At 48.8% G+C, this 15,702-nt stretch overlaps 1 protein-coding gene across 2 annotated transcripts in view; it reads right to left on the reverse strand.

The window, feature by feature from the left end:
* Positions 1-12,759, reverse strand: part of DPYSL2 (dihydropyrimidinase like 2) — a 57,558-nt gene extending 44,799 nt beyond the window's left edge. Inside the window, exon 1 of one of the 2 annotated variants that reach the window (XM_013954545.2) lies at positions 12,356-12,759. In XM_013954545.2, coding sequence (XP_013809999.1) covers positions 12,356-12,706 — 351 coding nt within the window. In that variant the 5' untranslated portion in view covers positions 12,707-12,759. Of the gene's footprint in view, positions 1-1,365; positions 1,692-12,355 lie in introns of those variants that run through there. The other variant, XM_013954553.2, reaches the window with a different exon arrangement.
* Positions 12,760-15,702: the final 2,943 nt, after the last annotated feature.

Genomic DNA, 15,702 nt, shown 5'->3' on the forward strand with positions numbered 1-15,702 from the left:
CCATTTCCAGAAACACTGCAGTATTTATGCCCACCTCTAGAGCAGGCTTCTTGTGCTATTAAAAAGGCCTGCTGCTATTGAAATCAGATACGGTTTTGTCATCGATGTCAATAACAACAGGAATAAGTCCCAATCCACTGAGCATCAATCAGGAAAGAAAAAATTATTTATAGTGACCAATAAAAATGGGGCCTGGGCCATTTTAATGATGCTCCGAATGCTTCTGCTAGTAAACAGGTCTCCTGCTGCGGCTGCATGGAAGGCTCCAAAATCGGGGAGAATCTGCTGATTTCAGCCGCCTTCGAGACAAAAGCACATGCAATTTGCAACTGCGCAAGGGCCTGGTACCAAATTTGTATATATTTACCATGCTGATGCAGTTAAAACATGACACCTATATATTGAAAGTCCTTCTTCTTCAAGCATTAGTCTTGGTAGATTGGTTCTGGCTTTATACAACAGCAAATAAGACCAGAATCTTACTCTTTTTCTATTCCTTATCTTTTTAAGAGAATCGCACCGGGTGCACCCAACATAAATCAGAGCGTTCAGCCATGAGAAAAATGCGTCAGGCTCCTCTGGGCCCACAGCAGCGATTCCCCCGTAACCTTCGTCTTTACGTGACCGCGGGCATCTCTGCGAGCTCCTGGAGGGAAGCCGTTGCCCCCTCCCTGCAAAGCGGGGACGCTCCCTTCGCCACGTACCAACGCGCGCATCCGCCGCGGGCGCGGAGGCCCGGCGGCTCCTCTGCCTGCGCGGTGGCGGAGCGCGGCCGGGGCTGGGCGTGACCAGCGCGCAAAAGCCCGTGTGGCGGCGGGCACGGCGAGGGCACGGGCCGCTACGCGGGAGCGTCTGCCCTTATGCAACAACACCCCCCCCCCCAAAAAAAAGGGGGGGGGGGAAGTTGGTGCCTCGCCTCTGCGATACCTGCCCTAAAGCGGCTCCCGCAACGAGGCAAGCGCGGGGGGCGTTTATGTAACGGCGCTCCCTTTGCCCCCGGACCGCCCCGAGGCGCGGGCTCCAGCGGGCGCCTGGCGAGAAGCCGCGGGGGCAAGCGAAGGGAACAGAGGCGGCCGCCGCCGGGCGGGAGGCTGCGGCGACGGGCCCCGGGGGCACCGCTGCCCCCAGCCGCTCCGCGCCGCCGCTACAGCGCCGCGGCTCCCGTGCAAGCCCGCTCCGTCTGTCCGTCCTTCCCTCCCCCTCGGGCGTCAAGCAACGCCGCAGCACAGGAAGCGCCTGCATTAGATCCTGATCGTATTATGGTGCCACAAAACCCCCTGCCATCGTTTTTCCCGGCACACAAAGGGCTTAATCCCCACGCACCCCTCCCCCTTCCCCCGCTTTATTCCCATGCATCGAACTCACCGTGATCCGCGGAATATTCTTCTTCCCCTGATAAGACATCTTGGGAGAGCAACCCCCTCAAAAATCTTTTTAAGAAAGCGGGGCGGCTGCTGGATCGCTATTGTTTCCCTTGCACCAAACGCTTCGCTAACCTCCCCTCCAAAGGAAAAAAGAGAAAGAAAAAAGAAGAAAGGAACCCGGAGAGCAAGCCCGAGCCAGCGGCGATGGCGAGGAAGGGGCGCGGTGCGGCGGGGAGGGGAGCCGAGCCCTGCTCTCCGCAACGGCAGGAAGGGGAGAAGCAGCCAGCCCTGCGCGTCTCCCTTTCTTCGCTCTGCTCCGAGCCCAGCCCGGCCCAGCCCAGCCCAGCCCAACCCCAGCCCGGCTCAGCCCAGCCCAGCCCAGCCCCGGCCCCAGCCCCAGCCCCGGCGCGCAGGGAGGGGGCGAGCAGCCGCCAGCAATAAAAAGCCGCGGCAGAAGCGGGGCGGCAGCGGCGCATGCGCCCCCCGCGCCGCTCCCTCCCCTCTCCCCGGCGGGGGGCCGCGCAGCTCGCGGCGCCATTGGCTGCGAGCCTGCCGGGGATGCAAATGAGCGCCGGCCGCCGCGCCACGGGGAGGGGCCGAGGGGGCGCCGAGATGCAAATCGGCGCAAGGAAGACGTCAGTGCGGCCCGGGGACGCGCGCTCCCGCCGGCGGCGCGCACCGGGCAGCGGCGGCGGCGCGCACCGGGGAGGGGGGGGGAGGGAGGGCCGCACCGGGGCAGGGCTGCGGCACCGCGCCGCGCCCCTCCCGCTGCGGCCGCCGCAACCGCGCCGCCGCTCCTGCGGGGCGGGGAGAGGCTGCTGCAAAGCGGTGGGATGGCGGAGCCGCCGCGGGGAGGGGGCACGGCGGCCTTCCCCCCCCCCCCCCCTCGCCGGGCACCTGCGGTTGGGCAGCGGGAGCCCCGCACCGGCCCCCCCCCCCCCCCCCGCGCCGGGGCTGCGCGCCCGCGGGAGGAGGGAGCCGGCGCGGGGGGAAGCGCGCTGCCCTCCATCTTCTTTGTCCCACCCCGCCCTGCTTGGCGCTAGCGGAGCAGAAAGCTGCGCCGAAGCAGCAGCAAATCAAGGGGGAAACGAAGGTGCAAGAGCGCTACGCTTCCCAACAGCCTTCCTGCCTAGTCCGGAAAACGCAACGCGGATTCGAGTCCCCTCCTGTGATCGCGACCTGAATCTTTATCGCCAAGGAAATCTGCGACGGGAGCCATGCGCAGAGCCGTGCTGGTCCTCTCCCGTCACTCTGGCCATTTCCTACCCTCGCAGCGCTGCAAGCTCCTGTTCAGTGCTGCAGTCACGCTCGGAGCCCGTTCTCAAATTTCTCTGCGTCCATCCTGGATGGATGCAATCCCTGAAGTCCGTAAGCTGGGACTTCAAGGAAAGAAATGCACTAAATGGCAAAAATGATTCCTCACTATTTACACTGCGCTTGCCCCAGCGTAATACAGAGAGGTGGGATTCATGGCCAGAGTGTGGGATGACCGTTCAGCATAAATCTATTCACACCCGCTCCTCACAGATCAGCTGCTCACGGGAAGGTACAAGAGACCTTTTGGAGAACCCAAATAGCACAAATCCACTTCTGATCGAAGATCAAAACAGAGCAGTTAATGGCAGGCAAAGACTTACCTTCCCTTAATCCCAACTGCATTTCACACTGCACACAATGGAAACCGCAAGCTTCTGGTACCAAAACCAGCGAGGATCTCTACACACGCGGTGAAACACTCTGTGCCCAACCCGTAAGAAATTTAAAAACTTTAGTGTACTACTGCAGTAAATCGTTACAAAGGCAACATCTGTTTAAACAGATGATTAGCAGGGCATTTCATGTACATTAGTTCACAGGCAGCTATAAGGGAAAGTAAAAGAGCTTTTCCTGGGTATAGGCGGGGCATCAGGCAGCATTTAAGTAGCTAATATGCCAATCACTTAATATCCAATTAGTAGCAAATGAAAAAGTGTCTTGTTATGACAGTAGCAAATGATTCATTTGTTAGCCTGCTGGGTTTTATTTTGTTTCAATGATTAGACAGTACTAAATGTGTCATCCTGCCCCGCTCTGATTTGCGCTGCAAGAAGTTTTGAAACCTCAGCATATTTTTGAGGGGAAAATGGAAGAAAGCACCTACATTAGATTTCTAAACTTAGGCAGTGCAAATGTACCTATCTTTATAATGCTAGTTCTCCTCCTCAGTTTTATATCTGAATGGTCTCTTCTCTTTGCTTTCCAGGTAAAAGAGTGTCTTCAGCTACCAAAGAGGAAGCAGACACTGCCTAAGGGTTCAAGAGAGAGGATTGAGGTCCGTGGGCAGCTGATCCGAGACGTGCTGAGCCCTACTACCATTTCAAGATCCCGCCCTGACAGCAGCAACATGACCTGCAGACGGACGACCACAAACACGGGCGCAGGGAACCACTCATCTCCAGCACAACTCCCCTCTCTGACCTTGGGCACGTCATTTCTCCACTTTATGCTAAAACATGGGAAACAGCAGTATTGACCGAAAAAATAGACGCACCTCTTAGGGAATGATGTAATCAGTGCACCAATGTTTCTAAAGCTATTCTGATCTGCTCATGAAAAGAGAGATATTTAAAATACTTTTTAAACGGTAATGCTTATTGCACATGGGCCTAATTCAGAACAGCAGTTCTTGAACTTGGAATATATTCCATGACTTGAATCCAACAGGGACTAGGTTCAGACAGACAGAAAGAAAACCTCCAGATGACACTTAGCTTTTCCTTCCCATCACCATGTTGCAAGAACCTAGGTAGTACAGAATAAAATAAATGAAGAGATTAAAGGACTGGAAAATATGGTCATTCAATATACAACATCTACATAGCACCGAATTTTAAAAACTTCCATATCCTCAACCACTTCTGGATCCAAACTTTGCAATTCCTTCTCTGATCATTTAGTGTGTACCTAAAGGACCAGAACGGTGCTTCCAGGTGCATCTTCTAACTCCGTTATACCAAGTGCCAGTGTGACCCAATTTTCTTTCCTTCCATAGCTAAAAGGGTGTCAAAATAAATAATTTAAAAATTATCAATGTAGTTGTAAACTGGCTTATTTAGTCTTGCTAAATGAAGGCAAGGGAGGGATATTATCTGCTGTATAAACACATGCAAGGGGAAGGCAATCATGAGGGAAGGAGAAGAGCTAGTGAAGCTAAAGGACAATGTTGGCATAAGAACAAGTGGGAATACAATCTGGAAATACAAAGATGTACACCTGCATTTTTTCAAAAGCTATTTCATTCCCCTGCTTAAGCTACAGTTTGTGTCTAAATCCCCCACAAGTTAAATTAAGAAAGATAACTGCTTATGAAGTGTCAGCTGCAGGAGTTGGCTCCTAGGTTAAAACAAGCGAGTTGAACTCACTTATTAAATCCTTGCGGGCTTGTGTGACAGCACAGCTGCCGCACAGTGGTACTGTCACCTCCAAGATACTCTGGGAAGTGATGGGAGCTCTACGGGAACACGGCTGCACCTCGTCTTCCACAGGTCTAGCACTGCACACAGCAGGCTAAAATTAGAAGATGCTTTAGAGAACAACCACTGCCAGATCCTGCTCGCCAAATGCTAGCGAAGGGACGTGATGAAGGATAGCTGGCCGATCAGCCCAATCCACCTTCCCGACTGCAGCCACGAGGACAGGACCAGCAAGGTCACTGCAGCCAAGTCACACCAGAGGTGGAGAAACAGCGAAAAAACATTAGTATCTTTAACTACTCTACATCAGCACATTTGAGGGCCCTTACAACATCCATCAAAAGGCAGAGCAGGGGAGAAAATGCACAGATCAGAGCATTATGCCCCGTGCTTGCCCTGCCAGCCTCCACCCCGACTGCACGAGAGCTGTGCTCTGCACTGGGCGCACGTCCCCAGCCCATCCTTCAGGCTCAGGCGAATCGGAGGGTATATTGGCTAGGCGATACAACAGGATTGCAGCCAGGCATTTCTACTCAGATCTTGGCTTGTACAGGATGTCTTATAGAGGTTTGCTGCAGTAGAGTTGTATTTCATGCTAAAGAAACGTCTGTAACATTGCACAAGAATATGAGAATCTCTGTACAGCGATAGTCTATGCTAGAAAAATCATTACATGCATCCACGTAAATCTGTTTACATCAGCTCTGAATCTTAACTCCACAGATTCCGTATACCATCCTATTGCACTTAGCAGGAAAATTTTATTCCCACTGTGGAATTACTGGATGGTTGGAAAAAGAACTATCAAAAGCGTCTCTTTCTCTGTGGGATTTTAGTGTAATTGCAACAAACCCAACAGAATTTCTACAACACCCAACTGCTTTTATCCTTACTAAATTCTTCTCTTTTTCACAAGGACATTTTGCTATGACATTATAAAACCTGCAAATGGAAAAACATGTTTAAAAATATAATGAAAAGAGGGAACAGAGATGGCCTTAAAGCATTCCTGGAAGTATATGGAATTGTAGCACTGCAGCATCAACAAGCTCTAGATTTCCCTTTAGGCTTGTTAGCTACTAATAATTCCCACTCCCTACTGGGGAATCACCCCCTGCCAAAGGCAGCGAGACTCGTTATCGCGATCAGAAGCAGCAGGACTGGGCCAAAAGAGCTTTCACGGGTTCACTGATCAGGCTGTAATTTTATGTCGATTCTGCCCATGCCAATTGCTGCATCAGCTCTGAGTCTCGATGACTTGAAAGGAGCTTCCCATAGATCCAGTAACCGCCCGCATCTTATTAGTGTTGGGAGGCTTGAATACAAGCTGATATCTGGCAGAAGTACATTTGTCCTTCCCAGAAGCTGATGAAAGAACTGTCCAATATTAATAACTATAAACTAAATTACAGAGAGGAACTATCCTCACCAAGGGGCATCTTTTGTTTGTATTATTATCTACTACAGGAGAAAATTAAGTGTCATGCTATGGAAATGACCATAGAGGTCAAACATGCTACTATGAGGAGATAAAATCATACAGCTTCTCAGAGAAATAGCTTAACCTATTTGAATACAGAGTATCTGAGATTGTGAGGGGGGAGTTTCACTTTCCAGACACACAAACAGGTCAATAAAAATGTACATTTGATCCACAAATTAGAGTTAGCCTTCTGATTGATTTTGTTTCTCTTAAAATCCCAGGAAACCTTGAGAAGCTTCAGAAATAACCATCTAAAGAGACTGTTACCATCAAAAAGGGAGGGCTTTAATCTCCAGACTATGAACTCAGGGGCAAAAAGCTGGACTCCCTCTAGCTTCCCTGGGACCTGGGTGCTTGATTTCTTTCACACTTCCCCCAAGAGGGAAATTCCAGACACTCTCCCCCCGTTAGAAGCTCCCAAAGGTACAGGTGCTGTTTAAATCAGATACAGGGAGGTGTAACACACACATATGTACTGTCTCTCTTAAAGGAAATATGGTCCGAGTGTTTCAGATGCACTACAATCTTAACTGCCCTCAAACAAGCCCGTGTTGCTGTCCCAACAGTTAATATTACTAACGCCTCATGTCACTGGTAAGGAGACAAACCTCTTCAGAGATCACTCTGTCATGGGCGGTACAATACATAGCAAAAATGTGCTCTCTTCTCTAAACAGCATACAGCCTACACCGGTGCTTTGGCCTTCACTGTAAATACAGCATTTCTAGAACGAAGGCCTAGGACATGTGGGCATCCTTGTCATTGTTCCTCCCTCTACAGCCAGTGGAGAGAGACCGGCATCTCCAGGAGGTGATTCAGCCAATCTGGAATCCAGACCCCCAGCCGGATGTCTCTCCCTCTCCACCAGCAATGGACACAGGCCTGGGAACTACACTCTCAATGCTAGCAGCTCATTTAGGTGCCTGAAGTTAATAGGATGAATCCAGTACTAAGTTCCCAAGGCTGGGACTCTAGTGAGCTCATATACCCAGGGGACCAAGCGTGCAGCTGCATGACCTGTTATGAGAGTCAGTGTTAGATTTATGGAGACCATGAGTAGCATCTAAGGAACAACTTTTTTCAGCCCCACTCCGAGTGATTTGCACCATTTCTTAACATTATAACCCTCTCTCCTTTCCCCAAAACCTACATCAAAGCCTCAGGCTTCCAGCAGTTGTTCTCACTGCTTGTGTCAACCAGCTCTGCCTACCTCTGCTATTCAATTATTACTCCAGACAACGAGAAAAAGAAATTCTGACCTCCATTCTCCCACCCTAAGATTCATTCCAGCTCTCTGGGAGACACACCAAAGAACACAATACTGCACTTCTGTGTCAATCTTACAGTAAAAGCTTTGATTTTTGGTAATTTGCTACAGTTCTGCTCCCGGGTGTAGTCCTTTTTTACAGTAGGAGAGTTCATGTAGAACAGACAGATCAACCTCACTCGAGCTTTGCTACCAAAGTCTTTTCTCAGCTTTCTAAAAGCCCTACAGAAGACAGACCCAAATTTAATGTGCAGCAAGACTGACAAGTGATGCGAGGAGTTAGACAAGGTCCTGTTCGTAAAAGATTTGGAGCAGAAATAAATGACTGCTCAGCACCTGGTAAAAACAGATGGCTCATGTCAAATGATGTCCATAGCACTGGCATGAGGACTGGCAAAGGTGCCAGTCTCATCGTGCCAGGCTGTGTCATCCACAGAGATAAAGCCTGCAGCCCCAGATGCTGCTGTAAGACCAGACCTCTGACCTGGCTCAAATCCAATCTGGGTGGAGGAAGATCTGTGTTTAAGTCTTCCCTTGAGTCTTTAGCCCCCAAAATATGTTGGCCCTGTATCAATGCCCCCTGCTCACTTCTGCCCGAGAAGGAGTGATATGGGTAAATTCCTGACATAACACTAATAGACCACTCCACAACACGCTCACTGGATGTACTGCACGTGTCAGCTATGTAGATTGATGGCTTTGAGAAAGATCTTGGAAATTAGAGGAATCTGACATTTGTGCTCATCATTGTTAGTTTCTTTATGGCTTTTTTTCAGTAGCAAGACAAATTATTATGATCCACTGGAAGAATATGCAAGTCATCTCCCTATATAATGATTTTGCAAGCAATGAGTGTCGAAACAAGGCTAGAGAAATTACAGGCATTGTAACAAATTAAACTCGGAACAGCGTTTCCAGCTGTCTGGAACAACTTCTTTGTTTTACACAACAGTTCCATTAATGTTCCAGAGTCTATGACTGTTTGTGCTCTGAACAACGTCCTGTTATTCATTATTTCTCTCCAGGAATGAACAAGTGTGATCCTGAGAGCTTTAAGGTTTTAGCAAGAACTCCAGTCATGTCATAAAGCTTCATGAAACTGTGTTTTGGAACTGTTTCCTCTCCTGTCAATTCTAAAATAAAAATATTTTCCTAGTCTCTGTTTATTATTGTTATTTATCTTATTATAATAGTACATAGCTTTGTTGTGTTAGACGAGCAGTTTACACCCAATGCTCTGCACATCCCTAAGGGTTCGTGAACTGTTTCTAAGGGATCCAAAAAAGGTATATAAAATTTTCTGTTTTCTGCTAAGAGGAATTACCTGAATCACAGGACTAATGACAACATGGAAGCAGGAACTTTAGCCAGCAGCTTAAGAGACCTGTGGTCCTCCCAGGGCTTGTACTTAGGTTGCTGTGTCTTAGCACCTACTCAAGTTCTCTGTGCAAACTAGATTAAAGCAAGCCTCAGGCTTGCTTATTCCTGTTGCAATCAGACATTATCCTTCCCTACAGATATTCCCTAAAAGACAGTCTTTCTTCTGAAGAATCTCAACAGATGAGCAAAAGAGAGGGAATACTGACTATATAAATGGGAAATCGAGGCAAATCCAACTAAGGTCAGGGCCTCAACGCACTAAGCGGTGCTCAGACATAGAACAAATAGCTCCAGGACCAGACACTAGTAATCTAAACAGGGAAGACAACTAAGTTTAAGACAGGAAATGGAAGCGCAGTGACTTCTCCAAGGCTTGACAGCTGGTAAATAGCAGAGCTTGGCTCAGATCTCCTGAGCTGCAGACTTGTTGAATAGGTCACACTGCCTCCAGAGGCCTAACTGTAAAGAGCTGCTTAAACTAAGATAGAAAGTCTTCCTAGTGCCTCTAGAGATGATCTTAACCCTGAATTATGAGGCAGCATGGCCCAGAGGCAATAAAGCGAGGCTATGATAGATGCCTATAGAATACCCTAGATAGGATAAGCACAAAGAGATTTGATTACCCTTATCTTTGCCTGCAGAACAACATATTGCAATTTAATGTGGAATAATTACATTCTCTTTCTTTAATCCTCTGGACAGTTAAGGCTTCAAAAATCTAAAAAAGGAGCTTGTCCATCTTGCTTTGTTAAAGGTGTTAGTGGAAATTAATACAAGATCTTTCTATACATTGACAGAAAGGATGACCGTGTTTAAACCCCCTTTGGACCCAATCACTGACTAAAATACCTCCACATATCTCCATTGCCTCCAGTAGATCGGCACCCATTCCCACCAGCTCATGATACGGTCCTTTGGTTGCTGAAGCAGAACATTGACCATTCTGTATGTTGATTGCTACACGTATTGATAAAAACTGTAATTATTTTCAGCCTCAAGCTAAAGAGAAAGAAGCAGTAAGATTTCTAGACTATTGTGAAATAATTTATGTAGTTTATAATTTTAAGATCCCATAAGTTAGCATACTGCTCCTTTCCACTGTAAGTTAGATCCCTATCACATGGCGACAATGTACAGTCTGTCCAGGGAGAACCTATTTCAGGTGCATTATTAAATGGAGGTTTGAAAATAATGGGCCAAATTCAGTTGCAAAACTTTAGAAGCCTTTTAGCTTTTCAACTCATATCTAAATTTATTTTAATGCAGTGTTTACTTTAATGCCACTTTATGCAGCATTATTTTTCTTCCTCTTTTTTTTAAAAGGTGTTGAGCTTTGATTAGCATAAACAAATTTCTCTTAATTACACTGGAGTAACAGCAGTTTTGCCAGCTAAGGATCTAACCATTGATACAAGCTATAGATGCAGTCAACCAGGAAACCATCAAAGCTAAAACACTCCTGCTATAAAGTGCCAATCCCTAATAAGATATTTATCATAGAGGACTGCGCTCACCCAAATGCACACAACCCCTCACAAGCACACAACCCCTCACAGCATAATCCATTAGTATCAGTGCTTTGAAAAGGTAATGAGAAACAACTCAAATGTTTAGTACTATCCCATTATTTCATGCCTTCAGAGTTAACATTAATATGAAAATCTTTAAAAATAGAAACAAATAAAAAACTTAAAAAATATGATTAATATTCTGTATGGATTTCTGATTTTTCACCATATTGTTATACTTACAGTTTTTCTATTATGCTGGTACCCTTCAATCACACAATAATGCACCTTATCAGAATTAATATATCACCTCCTTACATGCGTGTCCTGTGAGTTTTTCACCACATCAAATTGTCTGAAATTAGTCCTGAAAACACCCTGAATTGCAAAATCTTTGAGGCTGCAAACTGAAGAAGTGTATGCACTTTACTCCTGAGGTGCATCTTTGTTAGTTCAACAAGACTAATTAATCACGGCAAGTTACTCAATTGGTAGGCACATAAACAGGGGCAAATCAAGCCATAGGCTTCTGTAAGTGGCAAACTTTAGCCAGACCTGATTTGAAGAGGTGTGAAGCATATCTCACTCCAAACCAAAGGCTGGTGTGAAGCACTTCTGAAAATCGGGGCCTGCATTTGTGATCTCACAGTAAACTCTGTGCGGTTGCTGTACTAAACACGTGTAAATACAGTTGCATGGAGATCTTAGGTTACTGCAGTAGGAAAAGCAGAGTAGGGTCTGATTTGGGGAGCATGAGCCCCCAGTAACACTCCTCCTAATGTTTCACATTTCTGAAAGCAGGGGGAGCGTAGGGAACAAGCCCATACTATCAATTCCAGGCAGATTTTTGCCTTGTATATGCAATCCATATCACTAGTAAAAACCAGGAGGCACTTCCCAGAAACAGTTTTCAGAGGAAGGGGCTGCTCTCTAGACCCTTTAGGGGACTACTTGGAGAACCTCTTTCCCAGTATGCTACTAGAAGTTTATCAGGTTGCTGGTTGGTGCTGCATTCATTTGAGCTTTTCCAGGCTATGCATACGAGTCAGCATTGTCAGAGTATTTCATGGCTCAGATATGAATAGAGCTTGCTCAGATCTATTTATCTGGAAAAAGAAAGGTGCGTGGTCAGCTAGACCTACGGCTTGAATGGGTCTTGCCTCAGGAAAAGGAGAGACTCTATTACACACCATTACACATGTGGAGAAGAAAGAAGATAGCTCCAGGAGTCTTAAAAGACTGGGAGGAGTTTGGTGGGTTTCTAGGAGAATGCCACATTCCTGCAAAAGTCCCAGCAGATCTTCCTGAGGCAACATTCCCACTGTAGCCAATGGCCTTGCTCAAAATTGGCACTGAAATACAGCTCCCAGGGAGTCACTTTGGAGTGTCCTCCCCTGGGAGAAGGGGGTAGGAGTGCATCACTGAGCTTCCCCTGGAAGAAGTCTGCAGGGATTCAGTCCCTTTGGGTGGATGCTCATTGATGCTCTTTTGCTAACAATTGCATTTCTGTTCCTGCGAGCTGCATTCACTAGCTGGGTGGGGCATTCTGCTGCCGTTGTGCTGGGGGGATAGCCTAAGAAACAAAAAAGTCCATCTCTACCACCGAATAGGAAGGCAGGGCGGGGAGAGGGAGGGTGTTTGTGGGTGCGGGGGCTCCTTTCTTCTTATGCCCTCTTCCCTGTGCACATACCCACACACCTGCAGAGAGCACATGAATAGCATTACAGGTCTGGCAAGAAGGATCTAGTAGACATGCTGCTTCCTAGAGGAAGACATTTACTGCCACATACATGCAAGTGACATGAAAGCAAGAAACTGCAGGGTGGAAAGGATACGTCCCTTCTGCAGCCTACCTTGTGTGCAAGTTGCATCTCTCTCACATGCACATGTATGCAACCCACCTTGTCATTCAGATTCTGCAGCGCCTCCTTCCCAGTGGCACTCCTGATCTCCACCTTTCTTCCGAAATCAACAGATGGTTCCCCTCCCTTCCCGCTCTGCCTGGAATAGATGGACTGAGCATCCGGACCTAGGTGGGCAACATCCTTTTGCTTTGCCACGACTTTGTTAGATCCGCGGCCCACCGAGAGGGAGTCGAAGTCGATGGTCTTGTTCTCCAGGGAGCCTTCCACCGGGCAGAACATGCCACAGAATTTCTGCCGGGGCTTGGGACTGCCCGAGCCCAGGTTTTTGAAGAAGGCTGGTACTTCTTCCTCCTCACCCTGCCGACCAGACTGCTTCCTCTCAGCCATGGTTTGTGTGGTCTCCCTGCTAAGGGAAAATAATAACAGCGGTAACCAGAGGATCCTTCACACACACACACACACACACACACACACACACACACGAAAAAAAGAGGAGAAAAAAAGATCGCTCTGGGTCCTAGAGATACGGCAACATCAATTGCAAAGGGCTGTGCCTGGAAGATCCCCTGCCCCCATCGGTACAATGTGGTCTGTGGCTCGCTCTGTTTTCTTTGATGCAGTGTAAAGTTGAGGGAAGGTTGGGGCAGATCCTGCAGCAATCAAGGGAGGAGGTTTCAAGTTCCCAGCATCCAGATGGGGAGGGAGGGAAAAGGAGAAGAAAAAAAAAAAAAACTCACTCTGCAGCAGAAACTGGGGACTGATCCGGAAGTGATGTGACTGGTGAATTGGCAAATGAACTCGATCAGGTTGGAGCAACAGCCCCCATCGCACACACCCTCCCCCCCTTCCCCAGTGCGCTGCTACTGCTACAAGTTGCACAGAGGCTGATGGGGACTTAGCACCCCCCCACCTCCGGCCACTCTGGAGGCGTGTTCCCAGGGCAGGGGAGAAAGGATCTCTTCCTCCCTCCCTCCACCCTTCCCCTTCCTCCCCTAGCCCCGCAATGGTGGAGTCGGGAGGGCTCCGGGAATCCTATTGTTCCTCACTTTCCTCGAGGCAGCGGAGCTGGAGGGCGGGGAGGGGATAGGATCGCAGCTGGGTTAGTGGAAGGCAAAAAGCTGACTCATCTTTCTAGGTTTTGGGGGATCACTGGTGCCGTGACTCGGGTGGTTCCTTTTCAGGGGGTAAAAGGGTTGACTGATGGCACTGGAGAGAGAATGAGAAAGAGAGACAGATGGGAGAGGGGTGTGGGAACTGAGAGAGAGCCGGAAAATGAGCCATTAACCAGGACTTACCTCCAGGAGCCGAAATTAGTGACCTTGCAAGTCAATTAACCCCCTGCAATGCCAGGAGCCCCCCAGTCACTCCCTGCAGGGGATCAGGGGAGGCAGCTAAAGGCGGCTCCGGCTGAGTTCGGGTTTCTAGAGGAGGAGACAGAGCAGCAGCCCCTTGCCTCCCCGCTCCTGCCCATGCTGCCAGCGTCCCTGGGAGACGGAGACAACGCTGCTGAGGGAGGAAGCGAGGGGGAGAGGCAGAGGGGGGCGAGCTGAGCCGCGCCGCGCCGGACCGGGCCGGGCCGCCGCTCCCCGCCGCTCCCCGCCGCTGTCCCTTCAGCACCACCGCCCGCGGCACGGCGCGGCGCGGCCCGGCGGCGGGTGCGGGCGCGGCGCGGCGGCGGGGCTCGGCCCCGGCCCTCGGGGGCCTCCGAGCCACCTCCAGCCACTCGCCCCCACCCCGCAGCCCCCTTCCGCCCTGCAGCGCCTCGCGGCAGCTGCTGGGCTGCAACACACCCTCGCGCTCCTCGCGGCCAGTGTAGCCGCACGCCCAGCCCAGCTCCTTTTTACTCTTTTTCTGTGGGTTTGCACCGAAATGAACCACTGCAACGGCTGCCGCCGAGGAGGGAGTGTTGCCGTAGTCGTTTCCGACGGGCTTGTTTCGGCACAGTACACCGAACGGCTCTGCACGTCTGCGTGAGACTGTACGTGGGAGGAGAGACATTTTTATCACAACGGTAAGTGCTGCAGCACACAATGGGTTTAGCTCGGCTGTCTCCACCTGATACACGTTATTAATACTGCTGCTCTGTGTCCTTAAGGCTAATCCATATGCAATATCATTCTGAACCAAACCCAGTCACCAAGCTGTTTATTGCTATGCATTATTCATTGATATGCATCTTTGCACATGCATACATTAAATGCTAAATTAGTGGCATCTGTGTCCAAATGGTTACCAGGCACCTTAGCAAGATTCAGGCCTAGAAGAACACCAAAAGCAAAAAAAAAGTCAATGCATTTTCACCCAGCGTCAAAAAAAAACCCAAGGTCACAAACAAGCGAAGCCCTGTAATAAATGCACAGGACTGTGATGAAAGACTCCAGACTAAAAAGGAAAGAAATAAGCCTGAAGCTTGGCCCTGAAGGAAGAAGGCGATGTGCTCTGGTAACTAATGAAGGAGGGCGAAATCCAAAGACAGAGGCCCTCCAGGGAAAAAGCTCCATCCCCTTCCCCTTCTGGGACCATAACTGCGGCTCAGCCAGGGTTGTAGCCACACTGATCTCAGGTGCTTTGATGGAGACTGGAGGACAGCATATGGTCTCTCAGGTACACTGAAGTCCTGTATTATTTAAGGTCTATAAATATTAATAGTCATAGCATTGCTGATCAGGCAGTCAATGGAAGCCGCAGAGAGCGCTGACAGAGGTTCCAGCAAGTTGAAAGCCTGAAAGCAATTGTGTTGACACATTCTGCAGTTTGCTGAAATGTATGCAGTGACTTTCAGGGATAGCCCTAAATAAAGCTCATTCATCACTTGGCGCATCCTTGGAAGATGCTCAGAGGGCCCCAGAGGAAGGATGGAAAGGGAATGGACTGCCAATAAGCTAGTCTAGAGACTGTGAACTGAGTGGGACGAGAACCAAGTTCTGCAGACAAGATTGCAACTTCCAAATGTTCCAGAGATGATCAAAGGTCACTCCCAAAAGCCAGTGTTTCCTCCCATGTAAATCCAACTCTTTCTTTCCCACGGTACCCAAAATACACACATCAATCACATACTAAACAGCCGTCTCCAAATATTTCCCCTTTCCATATGCACCTGAGGACACATTCAGCAATGCCTCCAGTTGTTTTGTGTCCAGCTAACAGCATGATCAGCAACTTGGAAAAGAATGAATCAGCTGACGGAATCCAGTTGTGTTCATGGGAAGACCTGAATTCCTGACCAGAGTTATATCAGAGATATCAGACTTCATTACCAACTATATTACCATAAAAACAGTACAGGCCGATGCAACTTGCATTCCAATTTGAATATATTCACAGCCAGTTAATATGGCACAACTCCAGAGTTGTGCATTTAACTGTGGCAACTGGATATGCTC

The sequence above is a fragment of the Apteryx mantelli genome, chromosome 29, assembly GCF_036417845.1.
Source record: "Apteryx mantelli isolate bAptMan1 chromosome 29, bAptMan1.hap1, whole genome shotgun sequence".
Taxonomy (NCBI): Eukaryota; Metazoa; Chordata; class Aves; order Apterygiformes; family Apterygidae; genus Apteryx; species Apteryx mantelli.